The sequence below is a fragment of the Balaenoptera ricei genome, chromosome X, assembly GCF_028023285.1.
Source record: "Balaenoptera ricei isolate mBalRic1 chromosome X, mBalRic1.hap2, whole genome shotgun sequence".
In the NCBI taxonomy this organism is placed as follows: Eukaryota; Metazoa; Chordata; class Mammalia; order Artiodactyla; family Balaenopteridae; genus Balaenoptera; species Balaenoptera ricei.
This window is the reverse complement of record NC_082660.1, coordinates 48,401,739-48,425,579: the sequence shown is the minus strand read 5'-3', so window position 1 is coordinate 48,425,579 and position 23,841 is coordinate 48,401,739. Positions and strand designations below refer to the sequence as shown.

Here is a 23,841-nt window from a genome sequence, read left to right as displayed (position 1 = left end):
AAACAAGTTCAATCACTTTGTTATACAGTAGAAACTAACACACCATTGTAAAGCAATTATACTCCAATAAAGATGTTAAAAAAAAAAAAGAAAAGAAACAAGTTCAAGACAGCATTTTTAAATGCCAAGATAGAGAGGAGAGAATGGTGTGGCCCATGGAATTCAGGCCTAGTTTTGCTTCTCATTTTGGCCTTGTCCTCATTCTGCAAGTGAGTTATAGGTACTTTAGTTTTATTGAACTTTGCTAGCTAGTTATCAAGGTCTCAGATATCCAGATATCAAGGTCTCATTAGGAAAAGGGATTGGTACCTGTCTTTCATTTGGATTTGAAGGTGAGGGTTGGGGAGAAATGAGCATAATATACCATTTCCTGCCTTCCCCTTCCCCCTCTAACCTGGTCAGTTCATACTGAGGTTTTTTTCCTGGACAAATTAGACTAGCTTCTAATTATAGATTAGATAATTAGCTCTTTAATATAATCACTGTTTAAACATTGAGAGCAAATACTTTGGCAAAGAGATTTCTTTTTTTTTTTTGTACACACAAGATTCAACAAAATGTATCCAACTTTAACAAATGTTTGTCTTAAAGAAACTTAAAAAAATTATGGTGAGTCCCAGCAAGATGGAGCAGTGCCATGGTGTCTTGATGCATAAATCTGGAGGCAAAGTAAACAAAAGATAGTTACTATGGCAACAATCTGGAATTATATTTTATAACCACTTATAATTATTAACAGGATTATTAATGCTACTTTCTGTTGGTCCTCAGAATCATGGCTAATAGTTGGTTCATCTGCGTTTTTTATATGCCAGCTTCAAACCAAGTTCTGTCATAATATTTCTAGGAGTTTCAAAATTAATATTTGCAAATAGATGCTAGGATATTTGTAGATGTTTTTCAAATTTAGTGAAATGTTTCATTCTTACCTTTGTCTAAAATAACTATAAAGTTGTGCATTGAAATAATGGGGACCTGCACTGAGATTATCAGATTTCAGGGTTGATAAATCTGTACAAAGTTGAATTAATTTTTTTCTTATTACCAAAGCAAGATGAATATAGTTAAGCTTGCTTAACACCAGGTGTATATTCTTCCAGACCATTTTATATGCTTACGCATACATGCAATTTTAATGTAACCATAATGTATATATACTCTTTTATAATCTTTTTTCACTTGTAACATCTTATATGTTTAAGCACATTTTTAAAGGGCTGCATAATATCCTTTAGTATGGATGTACCATTATTTATTTAATGGAGCAGATAAAGGAAACAAGTGACTATTTTTTTGCTGTTTGTAATTATATTCCATGTCGTGAGGAACATTTTTGTAGCTAAATCTTTCTATGCACTCTTAATTATTTCCTTGGGATAGATTTCTAGAAATAAAATTGCTAGACCTTTTAAAAACTTGATACATATTGTCAAATTACCCTTCAGAAAGGTCTAAGCAGTTTACAATCCCATAAATCCCAGTGGTTTATGAAAGTGCCTATTTTCCTCTAAGTATTTGCTATCCTTTGAAAGTTTTAAATAATCAAATGTAAGTAGTGACATTATAAAAAGTAGTAAAATGGGGGAAAAAATCACCAAAGAATGCTATTTTCTTAACATGGTAGTGATTATGATATTTGTTATTGTATTCCAAGCTTTTGTCATATGCATAAGTGTTTGTAATTATATGTACAGTTTTGTTTTCTGCTTTTTTCATTCATTGTTAAGTAATTTTCCCTGCCTTTACTTGGACTTCACAATTCTAGTTTTCAGTGGCCACACAGTAGTGAAATAAGTATTCATATTTACCTCTTTCTCTATTCCTGGACATCAACTTGATGCCAGTTTTTACTGTGCATAATACCACAATAAAAACAGAGTTAGCTACCATTTATTGAACATTTACTATGAAACAAACTTTATACTATGTACTTTTTTCTTCCTTTGTATTATTTCCTTAGGATTGATGTCCAGGATTAGTAATATGGGATCACAAACATGTGTATGGCACAGCCTTTTTTATATCATTGTTTTCTTTCTTATTTCTTTCTATCAATACCTTCAAACATTTATTGGAAGCCTAAAATGTTCCAGGCACTGTGCTAAGAGGCACTAAGAATACAAAGATGAATCATTCAGAGTCCTTAAAGTCAGGCATTAAACATATATGATAAAGAAGGATATGATAAAAGACATTAGAGGATGACAGTCCATTGATCTGTTGGTCAGTTGGTCGGTCCATCCATCCATCCATCCATCCATTCATCCACACATGATTTTCCCTCTGATATATAGAGCTGGTTGCAGACATAATGTCCTTTTACCCTTAAATATATCATTGCTATAAGAACAAGGATATTTTCTTAACCACAATACAATGACCAAATTCAGGGAATTTAACATGACTGTAATACTATTATTTAATCTGTTGTCCACATTAATATTTCACCAGTTGTCCAAGTAATGTCCTTTATGGCAGTTTCCCCCCCTTGATCCAGGATCTAATTGAAGATCGTGTATTGCCTTGTACTGTTTGTCTCTTTTATCTCCTTTAATCTGGAACAGTTCCTCAGCCTTCATTTGTCTTTTATAGCATTGATATTTTTTAAGAATAAAGGTCGGTTATTTTGTATTGGGTTGGCCAAAAAGTGCCTTCGGTTTTTAAGTAAAAATAAAAGACACATTTTTCATTTTCACCAAGAACTTTATTGAGCAACGTATTCACTCTTTTGTTCCAATACCTTCTGCCATTTTTCAGGCAACTCCATAATTCCATCTTCCCAAAACTTTTTATCTTTTTGAGCAAAGAACTCTTCCAGGTGCCTTTTACAGTCTTCCAGGGAATGGAAATTTTTTCCATTAAGAGAATTTTGTAAAGACCGAAATAAATGGAAATCCGAAGGTGCAATGTCTGGTGAATATGGCGGATGAATCAGAACTTCCCAGCCAAGCTGTAACAGGTTTTGCCTGGTCATCAAAGAAACATGTGGTCTTGCATTATCCTGATGGAAGATTATGCGTTTTCTGTTGACTAATTCCAGACACTTTTCGTCGAGTGCTGCTTTCAGTTGGTCTAATTGGGAGCAGTACTTGTTGGAATTAATCATTTGGTTTTCCAGAAGGAGCTCATAATACAGGACTCCCAACCCCACCATATACACAACATCACCTTCTTTGGATGAAGACCAGCCTTAGGTGTGGTTGGTGGTGGTTCATTTCACTTGGCCCAAGATCTCTTCCGTTCCACATTATTGTACAGTGTCCACTTTTCATCTCCTGTCACACTTTTTTTTTAAATTTTCTTTATTTATTTTCTTTATTTTCTTTTATTTTTTTTGGCTGCGTTGGGTCTTCGTTGCTGTGCACGGGCTTTCTCTAGTTGCGGAGAGTGGGGTCTACTCTTTGTTGTGGTGCACGGGCTTCTCATTGCGGTGGCTTCTCTTGTTGCGGAGCACGGGCTCTAGGCACACAGGCTTCAGTAGTTGTGGCATGCGGGCTTAGTAGTTGTGGGTCGCAGGCTCTAGAGCGCAGGCTCAGTAGCTGTGATGCACGGGTGTCATTGCTCCACGGCATGTGGGATCTTCCCGGACCAGGGCTTGAACCCGTATCCCCTGCATTGGCAGGCGGATTCTTAACCACTGCGTCACCAGGGAAGCCCCACACTTTGTTTTAAAAACGGAACGTTTTCATTACGTTTCAGTAGGGAATCGCATGAGGAAATATGGTCAAGAAGGTTTTTTTTTGCCTAACTTATGTGGAACCCAAACATCAAAGCAATTCACATAACCAAGCTGGTGCAAATGATTTTCAATGCTTGATTTGGATATTTTGAGTATGTCCGGCTGTCTCCCGCATGGTATAATGTTGATTTTTCTCAATGAATGTCTCGATTTGATGGCTGTCAACTTCAACTGGTCTACCCAACTGTGGAGCATTGTCCAGCAAGAAATCTCCATCACGAAACTTCGCAAACCACTTTTGACACATTTGATCAGTCACAGCACCTTCTCCATACACTACACAATTCTTTTTTTGCGTTTCAGTTATGTTTTAACCTTTCTTGAAATAATAAAGCACAATATGCGGAAAATGTTGCATTTTTTCTTCCATCTTCAATATTAAAATGGCTACACAAAAATTCACCAGTTTTGGTAAGTCTTTTTTTTAATGTGGGCTGATATGACACCTGTCACATACAATCTAAGAAAATTGTTTCAAATGAAGTTAAAGACAACTAAGTGCTACTAGAGCTATCTTACAGAAATACCAATCGAACCTTTTTGCAAACCGAATAGAATGCCCTTCAATTTGAGTGTTTGACGTTTCCTTTTTTTCCCCACATTCAGATCATGCATTTTTGTCAGGAATACCATGCAAACAATGTTGTAACCTTTGTGCATTGTATCATATTAGGAGCCATGTAATGTCAGTTTCTCCCAATATTGCTGAGGTTAAATTTGATTACTTGGTTAAGGTGGAGGCTGCCAAGTTCTTCCACTGTAAAGTGACCATGTTTTGCTTTTGTAATGAATAAGTGATTTGTGGGGAGATATTTTGAAACTATGTAGATATCTTGTTCCTCATCCAACTTTCACCCACTAGTATTATCATCCATTGATGATTTTCTAACTTTGTCATTCCTTATATTTATTTGGCTTTGTATTGTAAGAGCTTTCTTTTGTTTGTATCAGTATGAACTCTTGGATTATTTTATTTTATTAAATACATTATATTCTGTTACTCATTATTTATTTTCATGCCCAATTGTTCCATATTTGGGTAGTGGGAACCCCTTCAAGGTGGCTCAAGTGTGCTTTTGATATGTTCCCATCGTTCTTTGAGCAGTTCTTTACTTTGGGGGATAGCAAGATGATCCAGGCTCATCTTATATTTTCCTTGCCCCAGTGCTGGAATCAGCCATTTCTCCAAGGAACCTTTATCCCTTTTAGTTTAGAAACCAAGATATGAGATAAGGTATATGTGTTTTTTAAAGAGACTCCAAGGTGATTTTGCTGGTCTTTCTGGAGCCCATTGTAATAGAGCCTTCTTGTATACAGGAGTTCCATTCAGATATTTGCTAAATGGACAGGACTAAGGAGTAGTTGAAATAGTCCAGGGAGATGAAGGAATATAAGTAGAGTCACTGTATATGAAAAAGCCCAACTCATTCAGAGGAGCTAGAGTTCATTGTGGCTTCAAGAAGAGAAGAGCTAGAGAATGAGGCAGGGACCAGTTCATTGAGGACTTTATTTGCCATCCAAAGGAACTTAACCTTATAGAAGATGAGGGGCCATCACAGAGGGTTTAAACTAGGTAGATAAGTGATTGATTTTGGTAGATTTGCATTTTAAAGTCACTGTACTGTCACCAGCGGCAATGCATAGGATGGATTAGATAAATGTTTAACATTATTTTCCAGCAGGGTTGGCATTTGCCTTTATAAACTTTTCTGCTAGATGCCAGTATTGCAGCTGCTGGATACTAACAGCTCAAAGGAATTGTTGGCAGTAGTTTAGTGAAAAGGGAATGAGAGAGAGAGACCATACATTACGTTAAAGCTTGAATCATTGATTTATCTGTTTCTGGAATGGCAGCAACTCTTCCTTTTATTAGTAGTTTTACAATCAGGACTGGAAGCCATTGAAAAATAACACAAACAAAAGTATAAAAAACAATGCTGTCTTTTTTAATGAAAAAGTCTTGATGAATATCAATACTGCTACATTTTATTTTTCTTTATCTTTGGTAGTAACATCAATAATAGGATTGATATAGACATTCAGTAATGTAGACATTTTACCTGGTTTGTGTGGTAACCAAAGTATGAAATGTAACAAACACGTTTTCTGCAATAATAGCAAATTGCACCTTCAGCTTAAAGTTTGCTGTTATCGTAATAAGTTTTATTTCTGTGCTATTTACAGCCTGTATCCCAAGCAGTTGGAGCTGAACAACCAGCAACTCTTCTAAAACCGGATTTAGTTCGAAGGTGAGTATCTTCAAATTAATACCATGAAAGCGATGAGGGTATGTTGAAGTATTGCATTCATTAGGTACTTAGTGTTTCTTGACTGAAGAAGTTTCTGTGTTCTAGTATTTGTGTGTATGTTCAATAAAAATAGTAGATATTATTTTTACTTTTTTATGTTAATAAAGATCATATGGACTATGAAATTATTGACCATTTTCTTGTTCACATTATTATAATATTCTGGGGTTGTTATTTTTTGGCTGCACCACCGTGGCTTGTGGGATCTTAGTTCCCTGACCAGGGATTGAACCCATGCCCTTGGCAGTGAGAGTGCAGAGTCCTAACCACTGGAGTGCCAGGGAATTCCCATCATATTCTGTCCTTAGGAAAATATTATAAGAATTAAAAAAGGAAATAAGAAATAATGTAATTTAAAGTTCCAGCTAATCTAAAGAAATAAATTACAACCAGATATATAATCATATTGTTATTTGGTAGTTGTAAACTAATATTTTTCTCTATCTTGTTCAGATTGGGTTAATTTTTCTTGTTCTGTCTTCAGGTTCACTGATTCTTTCCTTTGTCCTATTCATTCTGCTATTGTGCCCACTCAGTGCATTTTTTATTTCTATGATTGTACTCTTTCTATAATTTCCATTTGCTTCTTTCTTAGTATCTTCTATTATTATGAGATTTTCTGGCTTTTCATTTGCTTCAAAAGTATTTGTAATTGCTCGTTGAAACAATTTGATAATGGCTGCTTTAAAATCCTTGTCAGGTAATTCCAATATCTGATTCATCCTGGTGTTGGCATCTGTTGATTGTCTTTTCACATTCAAGTTGTGATTTTCCTGGTTTTTGGTATGACAGAGAATTTTCATTTGTCTCCTGGACATTTTGGACATTATGTTGGGATACTCTGGATCCTATTTAAATACTCTATTTTGGCAGTCAGTCACTGTGTTTAGGTGCAAAGGTCCTGGTCTACTTTTGTGGACTATGGTTCTAATGACAATTTAGTTTTCAGAGTCTTTGTATTATTATTCTGATCTGCTTGGTTCACCTGACACCATTGGGACCCACTGCTGGACCAAGGGGTTGGAGAGCACTTCTCTAGGCCTGCTGCCCTAAGCCAGCTCTCCAGACCACATGCTACTGGTAGGGTTCCCACCAGCATCACCACAGGAGGAAAGGGCCCACCTGAACCACCTTCTGTTGATAGGTTGGGGTTCAGGAGACCACTGGGCTTGGGTTACCTTTGCCTTTTGGCCCAGGAGTCAGGAGATGCTGAGCTTGGATTGCTTTCTGTCACTGGGTGGGTAATCAGGAGATGCCAAGCTGCTATATTTTTCCTCAAGTCCTGGGAGTCCCTAGCTAGTCTGCCTTCATTTTTTCACTCTTCAGTGCCCTCCTGTGATATTCTACTGTATTATTTCCAGATTTTTTAGTTATACTTAGTGGGGAGGAACGGGGAGAGTTGAGTTTCTGCCATCTTGTCCGAAACCCTAAACTAGTGTTTTAAGATAACTTTGCAAAGTGAATGATACAGCTGCATTGACTAGAATTATGTCCCTTTTATCCTCTGAAGGTGTTATTTATTACTGCTATTTCTCTGTCTATTAAAAAACTAAGAGCAGTATTAATGTATTTTCTTCCTCTACTTGTATTTATGAAAATTCTTTTTCACAGGGACATAGAAAAAATTTTAGGAGTTAGTTTTATTTTTTATTGCATATCTTTATATAGATACTTCCTGAGTAGTTTTTAGGAGAAAGGACTTAACCTAAAAATTAATTTAAAAAATATCTGCTGCTTACAGATCTCATTTAAGTTTCAAATGTATTTATTGGAATTTTTGTTATTTATTGAAATATCTTCAAATTTATTAAAGAAAAAGCTGAAAAATACCTTTGACACAGATCAGCTGAAAGTTAGTCTGCCCTGTCATAATCATATTGACTTGAACCTGCAAAATATAACTAGTTAGAATTAATCATGTTGAATCATTTTCACATCATTCATTTTCAGTTTTTTTTAACCAAAATTATGGTGTATTTTTTCTTCTTCCCTCCCTCCCTCCCTCCCTCCTTCCTTCTTCCTTCCTCCCTTCCTTCCTTCCTTCCTTCCTTCCTTCCTTCCTTCCTTCCTTCCTTCCTTTCATTCTATTGAGGTAAAACTCATGTATACCCTTATATTAGTTTTGGATGTATAATAGAGTGATTCAACATTTGTATATATTATGAAATGATCACCACAATAAGTCTAGTTTAAACATCCATCACCATACATAGTTACAAAATTTTTTTTCTTGTGATGAGAACTTTTAAAATCTACTCTCTTAGCAACTTTGAAATATGCAATACAGCATTATTAACTATAGTTGCCATGTTGTACATTACATGACTTATTTATTTTATAACTGGTAGTTTGTACCTTTCGACTCCCTTCACCCATTTCGCCCACTTTCTACCCCCTCCCCCCACACCTGCCTCTGGCAACCACCAATCTGTTCTCTGTATCTATGAGCTTGGGAGATTTTTCGTTTTTTTAGATTGCACATATAAGTGAGATCATATGGTATTTGTCTTTCTCTTTCTGACTTACTTTACTTAGCATAATGCCCTCAAGTTCCATCTATGTTGTTACAAATGGCGAGATTTCATTCTTTTTTATGGCAGAATAATATTCCATTGTATATACATACTACATTTTCTTTATCTCATTTTCATTTCTTTTTCTGTTTCCTGCACTATTCCTGTCTTCCACACCTCATGTATCCCCTGTTGAGTTTGTTACATAAACAGCTATATTTTGAGTGAGAATTGGTTTTTAGAAGTTTTATTTGAACATATTAATAAGAAAAACCCCAAAACAAACAAAATAAAATTGATCAGGAACATCCCCTGATAAAAGGTTCCACAGAGGTCCATCACTAGCAGTGTTTTTCTTTCACTCCCACTACTGTGAGATGTTTGCCCAATACATACAATATAATCTCAGTGTTTCATAACTTTTAAAAACAGCTTTATTGAGATATAATTCACATACCATTAGATTTTCACCCATTTAAAGTGTACAATTCAATGGCATTTAGTATATTTGCAGAGTTGTGCAGTCATAACTTTTTGAGAGATATTGTACTACTTATATATTTTATTTAAACATTATTTATGATTTTATAATTGAGGGTTTTTCTTAGAATTTTACCATCAAGATGGAATGATTCTATCCACAAAGGAATTTCAGATGTTAACTCTGATTTGGGTTAAATATTGGACTTTGAGAATCATGGAATAATGTCTTCTCTGAGAAACTGAATTGGAATTGCTTTTGTTTTTTTAAAAATAATAGTTTGAATAATGATGTGGCAGCTGTGAAGGAAAACACCAATACCCCTGATAACCCAAGTGGAAATGGCAAACAAGATCGGATCAAACAGAGAAGAGCTTCCTGTCCTAGATCAGAAAAGGGGACTAAATTTCAGCTTACTGTCCTTCAGGTCAGTGTATAAATATGATTTGGTTAAGAGTGCATGTTGAGGTCTGGGGGGTCAGGGAGGGGCGATGTTGCTGTGGAGGTGAGTATAGAGTATTATGAAACTCTGCAGCAAACACTCTTGAACACAAATCTTTGTATATATACCTGATTATTTCCTTATGATAGATTCCTAGAAGTAGAATTAGTGGGTCAAAGGGTATGAAGATTTTTTTAAAGTTTCTAAATACGTATTTCTAGGTTGCTGTCCATAAAGTTTGGACCAGTTTACATTTCCATTAGCAGTGCATTTTCTTTAGCTTAAAGGGTCAAGTTGTGGGAGAATTTTGGAAATGAATGACCAGATTTAGATCTTTGCATTGCAGATAGCTATAGTGACCGTTGTAACTTTTTTTTTTTTGCCTTTTCATAAAAGTTGTGTTCCTTTTCTTTCCCACAGGTTCACATTTCTAACTTATTTTTTGCTGAATAATTTGAGCCTTAGATTTGTCATACAATGGTTGTTTAGACAGTATTTCATCAAGGGAAAAACAATCTTTTTAGATTCTGAACAGTTTAAACCATTTTTTTCATATATTGTATGTGAGCTCATCCAAATGTTTCCTGCACCATTTACAAAGAGAAGACAATGACTGACTCTTAAACTAGTGACATGTTTGTGCCCAGGTGTCAACCTCTGGAGACAACATGGTGGAGTGTCAACTGGAGACACACAATAACAAGATGGTCACCTTCAAGTTTGATGTTGATGGTGATGCACCAGAGGATATTGCAGACTATATGGTAAGTACAGTAAAACCAAATTATTTTCCCTTCAGCATTCTGTCTCTTTTTCCTCTCTAACTCTCCCCCCGTTTATTCAGAGCCATCTTTTTTTAGGGTACTGCTAGTTTTTAAAATTTGTACGGAGCTAAATTGGTTATGATCAAGAGTAAGTCACTATACCTCCTCTGGTTTCTGTATATTTATGTGTAAAATATGAGGGAGTTTCATTAAGAGAGGATCTAGGTCAGTGGTTCTTATCCCTAGCTGCATGTCAAAATCACTGGAAGAGCTTTTTAAAAACAATTCTGTTGGGAATTCCCTGGTGGTCCAGTGGTTAGGACTCGGTGCTTTCACTGCCGTTGTCCGGGTTCAATCCCTGGTCGGGGAGCTAAGATCCTGCAAGCCACGTGGCGCAGCCAAAAAAAAAAAACCCCAAACAAAAACTAAAACAAAAACAATTCTGTTGCCTGGGTCCCTAATTAAATCAGAATTTTTGGAGATGAGGCCTAAGCATTAATAGTTTGTAAAGTTCCCCAGGTAATTCTAATATATTAGCTACTGATATAACATCTTACATATAGGTGTTCAAGTAATGTTCATTTCATTTAGTTTTTGTATTTTCTTTGAATTGTTAGGCTTAAGTTACTATTCCCCTCCTCTTTTTTTTTAATGGGGATGAGCTAGGGTGGCATGAAGAGTACATAATGCTTTTGTTTCTGCCAGTTTTCTTTGTATATACATTCCTGGCCAAGCAGAATTTAACATTTTAAAAGTTAATAATTTTGTCAGTCTGCCTCTTATTTAATGTAGTATTTTCTGAACTGTCTCTAGGCCATTCTTTATCATCTTTAGATATGCTTCATTTTGTGATTTTTTTTTTTTTATTTAAAAGCTTTTGCGTTTGGACATCCTAGTTTTAAACGTAAACATTACCTCAGTTATGTTCTTCAAATGGCAATCAATTTATAGAATGCCAGATTTTTTTAAAATGCTGGCTTCTGGTAGGTAGTGCCAATCTGACAAATGTCAGTGGTCTCAAAATAGAATAATTTAATGTATTATGTGGCATTTTATTGCTGGTCTTTGTTAATTCTGTTGTGGCATTTAGATCTAAATACCTAATTTATTTTTCTTTATGGTAGTCACCATATTATAATTTTGAAGAAACTAAATTCATTCTTGTGAATAGAATTACTTTTACTTTTGGATAGGTGGAAGATAACTTTGTCCTGGAAAGTGAAAAAGAAAAATTTGTAGAAGAATTGAGGGCTATCGTAGGTCAAGCCCAGGAGATCCTTCATGTCCACTCTGCTGCAGAAAGAGCCGTTGGAGTTGACTCTATTACTGTGGAATCCAGCAGTAGCCACGTAAGAGCAATTGCTTAGCAAATAGGTCTTCTCGGATATGTATCAGGAACTTCTTTATTTATCTATTCATTTTTAATTCAGACAGGATCATCTGAACAAGTACAGATAAATTCTGCATCCACTCAAACCAGCAGTAAGTATACTTAATAAAATTTACCATTTGGCTTTTGAAGCAAGACATTTGGAAACTTTTAATGTACACACCTTGGGAAAGATGTTAGCCAATAAAGGAATTTGATAAATTGTTAATGTAGGTTTTCCCACACTTTGAAAGGACTTTATAGCCCAGAAATAAGAAGTAAAGAGTGAGAAGTAAAACCATTCTCCAGATTTCCTCCAAGTATTGGTTCTTTACCTGATTAATTTATTTCTGAGTTTTTGCATGGTATGTTACCAGAGAAGCAGTCACAGTACTGCTGACCTTTAATGGCTTTATTGTTTGAACTTAACTGGTTAAGTTTTTTTTTTCCCCTATATGAGATGGACAACAAGTTTCTTAGCTAAAATCATTATGTTCTAAGTTTGCCTCATGTTTTAATAGCATTAGTATCTTGATTTCATTCCACCAATGATATGCTTCTACCTGCTCTGATCACTGATAAGTTTTTGTAAATCAGATACCAGATAAACTGCCAGGGACTAAAAATGGGGTCTTCTATTTTCTTTTCTCATAACCTTATCTCTCCATTCTTCTCAGCTCTGGTCATGGGTATATTTAGAGTGTCTGGGAGGGGGAGAAGAGCCACAGACGAATGAGGACATCTGAAGGAATTATAACAGCATGAAGAAGCAACAGGTGGTGTGGGAGTCATGGAACCAGATACCATTACCCTCAAATGTAGTTTGTGTTAGGATGTCAGGGTTCTCCTCTGTCTTCTTTTTCTCATTAGCAGGAGTCTTGAGTAGATTTCTTTTTATTTATTTATTTATGTCTGTGTTGGGTCTTCGTTGTTGTGTGCGGGCTTTCTCTAGTTGCAGTGAGTGGGGTCTGCTCTTTGTTGCGGTGCACGGGCTTCTCACTGTTGTGGCTTCTCTTGTTGCGGAGCACAGGCTCGAGGCGTGCAGGCTTCAGTAGTTGTGGTACACAGGCTCAGTAGTTGTGGCGCACAGGCTCAGTAGCTCCGCGGCATGTGGGATCTTCCCGGACCAGGGCTCGAATCCGTGTCCCCTGCATTGGCAGGCGGATTCTTAACCACTGTGCCACTAGGGAAGTCCCTGAGTATATTTCTGACTGGCAAAGTAGGGTAAAGTTTAAAAGAGAATAACTTTTTTGAATAAGTTAACAAAGTAGGTGTACAGATGTAGGGGCTTATTTTACTTTATTTTTTAAGTTGTCATCCAGTAAAATAGACTTTTTTTCTTTTGGTGTAGGGTTCTGTAAATTTTAGTCCTCTTATAGATTTGTGTAAGCACCACCATAATCAGGATACAGAACAGAAGATGTAGGTTTTAGTGGAAAAAGTGCTTTTTGTTTTTTTCCCAAAAGTGCCCTGCTTTTAATTGCTATTGATACAATGTTTGTTTCCGTAGAATCCAAAATCCTTCTCTAAAGATATCTTGTGCTTAGTTGTTAGAGTATTTGTCAGTCAGGGTTAGGAGGTCTGGTCTTATAAGTTACACATATCCTAGTGCCATTGGAAATGGAGATAAAAGACAAATCGGTGTTTTAACCTGGTTTCCTTAGTCAATAGGTAAACATATTGACAATTGCTTAGCATATTAATTTTTGCCAGTTCTTTCTACAGATGAATCTGCTCCTCAGTCATCCCCAGTTGGTCGATGGCGATTTTGTATCAATCAGACAATAAGAAACCGTGAGGCTCAATCTCTTCCTTCTCTTCAGCAGTCCATGTCTACAGTTCCTGGGCTAAATCTGCTTTCTAGTAAGTGTTTGTTCTCTGCCACCTTTATCCAGACCTGGAAGATGGGGATGCAAAATATATACTGTATCTTTAACTTGTTTTCATGGGTATTTTATGCTTATGAGAATTTTCATAAGCATTTTTGAAGATGTTAATGTTAGGAGGTAACTTAAGCCATTTAAATTTTAAAATTTATGAAAAAAAAGGAAAAGCTTTTTCTCCTTGTTAGGTTGAATTCTGTGTATTTTGAGTCTTATTTACAAGAGTACTTTCACATAGGTTCTAATTTGCCCCTTGCTCCTCCTGTTCCTTTTGAGTTTGAGTACTAGTCCATGCTTTGTACTTACCAATACATGCTTAGCCATTCTTTGTTATTGTTCCAGGTCCAAGAAACATAAGTAATAAGGAAATATCACAGGACACGCTGCTCACTCTAGAAAATAATCCATGCCAGCGTGCACTTTACACCTCCACATCAGAACACAAGGATGTAGTTGATGGTAAGATTTCTGAATATGCCAGTGTAGAAACTAAGCTGCCAGCTATACTTTATCAAGTGGAAGATGACAAGCAGATAATGGCACCAGTTGCTAGTAGTTCCAGTCATACGGCTACTTCAGTTCGTGCAGTTCCACTTGAATGTGAGGGACTCACCAGCCAAGCAGGCATATTCCTACCTGTGTATCCAGGTCACCAAGCTGCCAGTCAGGCAGTTCCTGGTGAGTCAACTCAGATTGCTCCTAACTCTCTTACAACCCTGGCATTTATGTCTGATCAAAAGCCTCAGTCCTTACCAGTGCAGCAGCCAACTACGGATGCAGAGTTTATTTCCCAAGAAGGAGAAACCGCAGTGATCATGGAAGCAAGTTCTCCTAAGATGGTCATTCCCACTCAGACCCCTGGCCTTGAACCAACTAGCCTTCTGTCCTCTACTGTCGTGGAATCAGATGGGGAAGGACCTCCAAAAATGGAGTTTGCAGACAACCGAATTAAAACTCTGGATGAAAAATTAAGAAATTTGCTCTATCAGGAGCATAGCATATCTAGCATCTATCCTGAGAGTCAGAAGGATACCCAAAGCATAGACTCTCCGTTTTCTTCCTCTGCTGAAGACACAGTCTCATGTCCAGTGCCAGAAGTCATAGGCATCAGTCACTGTGGAGTTCAAGATAGTCCTGCACAGTCCCCTAATTTTCAGCAGACAGGCTCTAAGATTCTGTCCAATGTGACTGTGAGTCAGCCTGCTAACATATCAGTGTTCAAAAGGGACCTGAATGTGATAACTTCTATACCCAGCGAATTATGTTTACATGTAAGTACCATTCTTTCTAACCAATTCCTTATCCTATGCTTTTAAAGAAATGCCTTCTTTTCTAAAGTTCTGTCCTTTGAAATGAAATGATCTATGTCACAAGATTCTGAGGTCACAGGTATTTAAGAAGACCATAGCTTAGGCTGCAGGGGCCCAGAACTTAATAGAGACGGTAGAACTTTCTTGGTGAGAGAGCCCTCTGGTGAATTAGCTAGGAACTTGTGAGCAATGTTTCTTTCTGTATTAATGACAGAACAGGACTGACTTATAGATTGTTTTAGTGGGTAGGAAGAACTTGCTTTTAGATTTCCACTTAAAAATGCCTGTTATCAGTTTCATTTTTAAAAATATTATGGTTTTAATTTAATCTTGTTTGTGGGTTTTTATTTATTTGAAAAAAATATTTTAAAAGAAAAATTTAAAAACCCCATAACCTCATGACTTGTTTTTTTTAACTTATGTAATGTAGGAATTTAATTTCTCTTCTGTTCCTTCAACTCATAGGTATAACCACTATCTGGTGCTTATCCACTATATGGTACTAATCCTTCTTGACTTAAGCTTACACAGATCTACTTACAAACCTACAACTTCTTATTCACAAAAATAGTATTGTGCTATAAACATATTGGTCTACAACTTAATTTTTTAATTTTACAGTATATCATAGACATATTTTTAAATATTTATCACTGTATCTCTTTATTACTGTTATTATTATATAAGTAGTATATGCATGTATATAAAGTAAAATCCACCCCACTTCTAAACCTATAGACACAGCTGTTGATAAATCTTTCCAGACATGGTTTTCACTAATATACAAATATTTATATAGCACTTCTTTATATGTATTATATCTATTTACAAAGACACAGATACATACTATATATACACATACTTCCTTACATACATGTGCTGTTCTAAATTTTTTTCCCACTTATGGACATCTATCCATGTCAGTATACATAGTTCCACCTCACCTAACTTTTTTAAAAATATATTTATTTGGCTGCATTGGGTCTTAGTTGCAGTGCACAGGCTTCTCTCTAGTTGTAGCTCTTGGGCTCTATAGCGCACAGGCTTGGTAGTTGCGGCTCACGGGCTTAGTTGCCCCGCGGCGTGTGGGATCTTAGTTCCCCAACCAGGGATCGAACCTGCATTCCCTGCATTGGAAGGCGGATTCTTAACCACTGGACCACCAGGGAAGTCCCCTCACCTAACTTTTTTAAACAACAGCATAATATTCCATTGAGTAAATATAATTTAAGTACTTATTTTTTTGGTAAACTAGTAATTTAAAATTATGCAATTAATGCATAAACGCAAAAGAAATTCAGAAGGATAGAAAATTAAAAGGAATTGTTGTGTTAACACTCCCACTACCCAAACAATATTAAGTTCCTGGTTTTAATTCTTGTGGTCATTGCTATTAATAACTTATAAATAATATACTTATCGTTTTTTGATTTAGTAATTTTATACAATAAATTTTTACTCACTTCTATGAAGGGTAGAGAAATTATATTTTCCCTTTCCTCTACTTTTCTTCCCCATACACCTCCCAATTTTTATTACTTAAATTACTTTTTAACATTGGCAAAGTTTATAACATCTACATTTTTTTCATTATCGGTTGTGCTTTGTCTGTAGGTTGATTGGAAGAACTGAAAATCAGTAAACAGCATTTATATTATGATTATTTGTGTTATCTGATAATCACATAATGTGATTAGAACCATAAAAAAATGAAATGTAATTCTCTGTCATTTAAACTTTGTTGCTCAAGAGACTCTTCCAAGTGTCAAGGTTAAATGGATTCTTTTGTTTGTTTCAAGTGTCCATTGCTACATCTAGATCAAACTTATTACCTGCCACTGTTTCTGGTGTCCTAGAATTCCTTTTTGTTTCCCCCCTGAAATGCTTCTATGAGTCATATTTTTAAATATGTTGCATGGGTGACCAATTTGTTTTTATTTTTTTAATGTCCAGAAATATCTTTATTTTGCTTCACACTTAAGTACAGATGGTAGGATCATTTTGAGTTAATTTTTGTGTATGGTGTGAGATAAAGGTCCAGCTTCATTCTTTTGCATGTGGCTATCCAGTTGTTCCAGCACTGTTTGTTACTTTATTCTTTGTTGTTATTATAAATGAAATTGTTTTCTTAATTTCCTTTTCAGATTTTTCATTGCTAGTGTATAGAAATACGATTAATTTTTGATTGTTGCTGTTGTATCCTTCAACTTCGCTGAGTTTTTTTATTAGCTGTGATAGCTTTTGGTGGATTTTCTATATAATATCAGTATATAAGATCTTATCATCTGTGAATAGAGACAGTTTTATTTCTTCATTTCCTATTTTTCTTATCTATTAACTTTTCATTTCACGCTTTTTAAAAAAATTTTTGGCTGCATGTGGTCTTCATTGCTGTGCCTGGGCTTTCTCTAGTTGCTACGAGTGGGGGCTATTCTTTGTTGCTGTGTGCGGGCTTCTCATTGTGGTGGCTTCTGTTGTTGCGGAGCATGGGCTCTAGGTACGCAGGCTTCAGTAGTTGTGGCACGCGGGCTCTAGAGCATAGGCTCCGTAGTTCTGGCGCACGGGCTTAGTTGCTCCGCGGCATGTGGCATCTTCCTGGACCAGGAATTGAACCTGTGTTCCCTCCATTGGCAGGCAGATTCTTAACCACTGCACCACCAGGGAAGTCCCTCATTTCATGCTTTCCATCTCTTTGTCCTTTTGCTTTTTGTACTGGGAGAATGTCTCAACTTTTAAGCTGTTTATAATCTCCTATTCAGCTATTTTTTTTATGTCAAGGATTGTATTTTTAATTTCTAGTAACTATAGTTCATTCTTTTTCTTATGGATATAGTATAATCACACATCTCTTTCAACATATTAAAGTCTTATTCTGTGTTATTAATGCTGTTTCCTTGGGTATTCTGTTTGTTGAGTTTAGTGTTTTCTTAAAGTGCTGATTTCCCAAAAGTGTTGGTGATTCTTCGTTGTGTACTCAGTTTTTCTTTTTCCCCCATAAGATTCCCTGTTTGTCCGTTTGTAAATGCTATATATAATTACTATAGCCTTACTCCAGTAATTGTGGGAAAAGCGTGGGACATGCTTCCTGGCCCTGGGTATTGCAACTTGTCTTTAATGCTGCCCAGAGGGAGGTCCAGTAGCTAGTCTTCAAAGGTAGCAGGGCTTCCCCTTACTCCTGGATCTTGTCTCTTCCGTACATTACTGACCTTTTTCTTGGCAATAAACATTTTCCTCCTTACCACTCTTATTTGGGAGCAGACGCCTCTGCTGTCTTTTGTTCATTGTGGAGATGAGGTGGGAAGGTGCCCCAACCAGTTCACTCGTCCATTCAGTGAATATCTGCTGAGCAGTGAATAAGTCAAGATCTCTGTTTTTGTGGAGCTCACATTCTAGTGGGGGAAGATAGATCCTAAACAAATGAATAAAGGGCTATGATAGGAAGACTAAGGAATTACTTTATATAGGGTGGTCAGGGAAGGATTTGTATGTAATGGTGACATTCATAGGTGGAGACCTGTTCCAGGAAACAAAAGAAGGCCAGTAAGTAGGAGAGTGTTATAAGATGATGCTGAAGTGACAGATAGGAGACAGATAGATTGTTACAGCTTTGTAAGCGTTCTGTCCAACCACCCATCCTTTTGGTTGGCCAGGGCGCTCTCTCCTGCTGCCCATATCTACCACCTGAATTCGCTGCATTTTGAAACAGTTCCTGCATGTGTCATCATGCATTAAAGGAGGCTGCTTTTTCCTCCTTTAATCTTATATGCAAGGCTTCTCTGGTGGCGCAGTGATTAAGAATCCGACTGCCAATGCAGGGGACACGGGTTTGGGCCCTGGTCTGGGAAGATCCCACATGCCACGGAGCAACGAAGCCCGTGCGCCACAACTACTGAGCCTGCGCTCTAGAGCTTGTGAGCCACAACTACTGAGCCTGAGTGCCACAACTACTGAAGCCCATGCACCTAGAGCCCATGCTCTGCAACAAGAGAAGCCACCACAATGAGAAGCCCACGCACCACAAAGAAGCATGGCCCCCGCTCGCTGCAACTAGAGAAAGCCCACACACAGCAATGAAGATCCAACACAGCTAAAAAATTAATTAATTAATTAATTTAAAAAATCTTATATGCATGTGTCTACATCTGTTTTTCCTGTTGTACCTGTGGATTTGGGTTGGTAAGGGAGGCTAGAACTTGTATTTAATTTATCATCTTGATCCAGTTATTACTTAATAAAAATCTTTTCTGTAATTTCAGTGGGACCAGTGCAACACTTTCTAAATCATAATATTATTGAGAGTTTTTTCCTCTTTATGAAAGTAATATTACTAGTCCAAAGTGGGACTTTGGAAAATAAAAACTGTTCAGAATTTTACTTTTAATAACTGCTGACTTAAGTGTTAATAATGCTTACCCCAAACTGCAGTTTACTTAGTGCCGCTTAGGCTGTCTTCCTTCAGACAAATGCTGAATCCCTTTCTTTGAACTTTTACTCTTTTAATTTTCTAAATTACTAGGGGCCATTCTCATGTTTCCCAAATTATTTCCGGCTGTGTATATTAATTTTTTGTATTAGTTATTATAAGACATTTATTTTTAGAATACTCAGAATACAGCAGCAGTTAATTCTGGTTTTTGAGGGGAGGGATGGGAGGACAAGAAGAGGGAAGAATGATTTTGTAGCCAGCTGTGGCCTGATGTTAACGATTTTTAGAGTTTAAATTTGAAATAATTTTGAGGTCCATTGTAAATTTCTGTGTGCCTATATAATGTAAGAAACTTGATTTGGTAATATATTTCTGTAAATGTAAATGCCTAGATATCTTGTTTTTCTATGTTTATCATGTGTGTCAGGCATCTTTAACTCTCTTAGATAATATAAGCATAAATGAAAATTTCCATTTTAAGATCATAGGGTTTAAGTAACATTTTCTAGTGAATTGGTGCATATGAGGGTTATTTCCTTCATATTTTAATTTTCAGTTTTCAAAGTTGCTATAATAAAAAATATTCTAGGGTGGAAGTTTAACATTCTGCTGTTTTATTTATCTGAAGTATAAATAGTATTTTTAAAGAAAGGGGAAGGCTTAATTCCTATAAGTTGAATACCTCAGGTTTAGTCTGATATGATACTATTAATAGAAGTATACATAGTATTCTATTTTTTTTTTACATTTTTATTGGAGTATAATTGCTTTACAATGGTGTGTTAGTTTCTGCTTTATAACAAAATGAATCAGTTATACATATACATACATCCCCATATCTCTTCCCTCTTGCATCTCCCTCCCTCCCACCCTCCGTATCCCACCCTTTTAGATGGTCACAAAGCACCGAGCTGATCTCCCTGTGCTATGTGGCTGCTTCCCACTAGCTATCTATTTTACATTTGGTAGTGTATATATGTCCATGACACTCTCTTACCCTGTCACATCTTACCCCTCCCCCTCACCATGTCCTCAAGTCCATTCTCTAGTAGGTCTGTGTCTTTATTCCTGTCTTGCCACTAGGTTCTTCATGACCATTTTTTCCCCTTAGATTCCGTATATATGTGTTAGCATACGGTATTTGTTTTTCTCTTTCTGACTTACTTCACTCTGTATGACCGACTCTAGGTCCATCCACCTCACTGCAAATAACTCAATTTCATTTCTTCTTATGGTTGAGTAATATTCCATTGTATACATGTGCCACATCTTCTTTATCCATTCATCCGATGATGGACACTTAGGTTGCTTCCATGTCCTGCCTATTGTAAATAGAGCTGCAATGAACATTTTGGTACATGACTCTTTTTGAATTATGGTTTTCTCATGGTATATGCCCAGTAGTGGGATTGCTGGGTCGTATGGTAGTTCTATTTTTAGTTTTTTCAGGAACCTCCACACTGTTCTCCATAGTGGCTGTATCAATTTACATTCCCACCAGCAGTGCAAGAGTGTTCCCTTTCCTCCACACCCTCTCCAGCATTTATTGTTTCTAGATTTTTTGATGATGCCCATTCTGACCGGTGTGAGATGATATCTCATTGTAGTTTTGATTGGCATTTCTCTAAGGATTAATGATGTTGAGCATTCTTTCATGTGTCTGTTGGCAATCTGCATATCTTCTTTGGAGAAATGTCTATTTAGGTCTTCTGCCCATTTTTGGATTGGGTTGTTTGTTTTTTTGTTATTGAGCTGCATGAGCTGCTTGTAAATCTTGGAGATTAATCCTTTGTCAGTTGCTTCATTTGCAAATATTTTCTCCCATTCTGAGGGTTGTCTTTTGGTCTTGTTTATGGTTTCCTATGCTGTGCAAAAGCTTTTAAGTTTCATTTGGTCCCATTTGTTTATTTGTGTTTTTATTTCCATTTCTCTAGGTGGTGGGTCAAAAAGGATCTTGCTGTGATTTATGTCATACAGTATTCTGCCTATGTTTTCCTCTAAGAGTTTGATGGTGTCTGGCCTTACATTTAGGTCTTTAATCCATTTTGAGTTTATTTTTGTGTATGGTGTTAGGGAGTGTTCTAATTTCATTCTTTTACAAGTACCTGTCCAGTTTTCCCAGCACCACTTATTGAAGAGGCTGTCTTTTCTCCACTGTATATGCTTGCCTCCTTTATCGAAGATAAGGTGACCATGTGTGCGTGGCTTTATCTCTGGGCTTTCTATCGTGTTCCATTGATCTATATTTCTGTTTTTGTGCCAGTACCATACTGTCTTGATTACTGTAGCTTTGTATTATAGTCTGAAGTCAGGGAGCCTGATTCCTCCAGCTCCATTTTTCGTTCTCAAGATTGCTTTGGCTATTTGGGGTCTTTTCTGTTTCCATAAAAATTGTGAAATTTTTTGTTCTAGTTCTGAGAAAAATGCCAGTGGCAGTTTGATAGGGGTTGCATTGAATCTGTAGATTGCTTTGGGTAGTATAGTCATTTTCACAACGTTGATTCTTCCAATCCAAGAACATGGTATATCTCTCCATCTTTTGGTATCATCTTTAATTTCTCTCATCAGTGTCTTATAATTTTCTGCATACAGGTCTTTGATCGCCTTAGGTAGGTTTATTCCTAGATATTTTATTCTTTTTGTTGCAGTGGTAAAGGGGAGTGTTTTCTTAATTTCACTTTCAGATTTTTCATCATTAGTGTATAGGAATGCAAGAGATTTCTGTGCATCAATTTTGTATCCTGATACTTTACCAAATTGATTGATTAGCTCTAGGAGTTTTCTGGTAGCATCTTTAGGAATCTCTATGTAGAGTATCATGTCATCTGCAAACAGTGACAGCTTTACTTCTTCTTTTCCGATTTGGATTCCTTTTATTTCTTTTTCTTCTCTGATTGCTGTGGCTAACACTTCCAAAACTATGTTGAATAATAGTGGTGAGAGTGGGCAACCTTGTCTTGTTCCTGATCTTAGTGGAACTGGTTTCAGTTTTTCACCATTGAGGACGATGTTGGCTGTGGGTTTGTCATATATGGCCTTTATTATGTTGAGGAAAGTTCCCTCTATGCCTACTTTCTGCAGGGCTTTTATCATAAATGGGTGTTGAATTTTGTCCAAAGCTTACTCTGCATCTATTGAGATGGTCATATGGTTTTTCTCCTTTAATTTGTTAATATAGTGTATCACATTGATTGATTTGCGTATATTGAAGACTCCTTGCATTCCTGGGATAAACCCCACTTGATCATGGTGTATGATCCTTTTAATGTGCTGTTGGATTCTGTTTGCTAGTATTTTGTTTAGGATTTTTGCATCTATATTCATCAGTGATATTGGTCTGTAGTTTTCTTTTTTTGTGACTTTTTTTTTTTTTAAAGAAATTCACATTCTTTTATTTATTTATTTATTTATAACTGTGTTGGGTCTTCGTTTCTGTGCGAGGGCTTTCTCCAGTTGCGGCAAGCGAGGGCCACTCTTCATCGTGGTGCGCGGGCCTGTCACTATCTTGGCCTCTCTTGTTGCGGAGCAGAGGCTCCAGACGCGCAGGCTCAGTAATTGTGGCTCACGGGCCTAGTTGCTTCGCGGCATGTGGGATCTTCCCAGACCAGGGCTCGAACCCTTGTCCCCTGCATTAGCAGGCAGATTCTCAACCACTGTGCCACCAGGGAAGCCCCCATTCTTTTTTGTGACATCTTTGTCTGGTTTTGTTATCAGGGTGATGGTGGCCTCATAGAATGAGTTTCGGAGTGTTCCTCCCTCTGCTATATTTTGGAAGAGTTTGAGAAGGATAGGTGTTAGCTCTTCTCTAAATGTTTGATAGAATTCGCCTGTGAAGCCATCTGGTCCTGGGCTTTTGTTTGTTGGAAGATTTTTAATCACAGTCTCAATTTCAGTGCTTGTGATTGGTCTGGTCATATTTTCTGTTTCTTCCTGGTTCAGTCTCGTAAGGTGGTGCATTTCTAAGAATTTGTCCATTTCTTCCAGGTTGTCCATTTTATTGGCATATTGTTGCTTTTAGTACACTCTCCTGATCCTCTGTATTTCTGCAGTGTGAGTTGTTACTTCCCCTTTTTCATTTCTAATTCTATTGATTTGAGTCTTCTCCCTTTTTTAATTTATAAGTCTGGCTAATGGTTTTTCAATTTTGTTTATCTTCTCAAAGAACCAGCTTTTAGTTTTATTGATCTTTGCTATCGTTTACTTCATTTCTTTTTCATTTCTTTCTGATCTGATCTTTACGATTTCTTTCCTTCTGCTAACTTTGGGGTTTTATTGTTCTTCTTTCTCTAATTGCTTTAGGTGTAAGGTTAGGTTGTTTATTTGAGATGTTTCTTGTTTCTTAAGGTAGGCTTGTATAGCTATAAACTTCCCTCTTAGAACTGCTTTTGCTGCATCCCATAGGTTTTGGGTCATTGTGTTTTCATTGTCATTTGTTTTTAGGTATTTTTTGATTTCCTCTTTGATTTCTTCAGTGATCTCTTGGTTATTTAGTAGTGTATTGTTTAGCATCCATGTGTTTGTGTTTTTTGTTTTTTTCTCCCCTGTAATTGATTTCTAATCTCATAGCGTTGTAGTCAGAAAAGATGCTTGATATGATTTCAATGT

At 36.6% G+C, this 23,841-nt stretch overlaps 1 protein-coding gene across 7 annotated transcripts in view; it reads left to right on the top strand.

Annotated features, from left to right (window-relative positions):
* WNK3 (WNK lysine deficient protein kinase 3) overlaps positions 1–23,841 on the top strand; it is a 140,633-nt gene that overhangs the window by 68,462 nt on the left and 48,330 nt on the right. For 6 of the 7 annotated variants that reach the window (XM_059911851.1, XM_059911850.1, XM_059911848.1 and 3 more), the window contains 7 exons: positions 5,924–5,988; positions 9,322–9,469; positions 10,132–10,248; positions 11,442–11,597; positions 11,679–11,730; positions 13,331–13,480; positions 13,843–14,771. In XM_059911851.1, coding sequence (XP_059767834.1) covers positions 5,924–5,988; positions 9,322–9,469; positions 10,132–10,248; positions 11,442–11,597; positions 11,679–11,730; positions 13,331–13,480; positions 13,843–14,771 — 1,617 coding nt within the window. The remainder of the gene's footprint in view (positions 1–5,923; positions 5,989–9,321; positions 9,470–10,131; positions 10,249–11,441; positions 11,598–11,678; positions 11,731–13,330; positions 13,481–13,842; positions 14,772–23,841) is intronic. The other variant, XM_059911852.1, reaches the window with a different exon arrangement.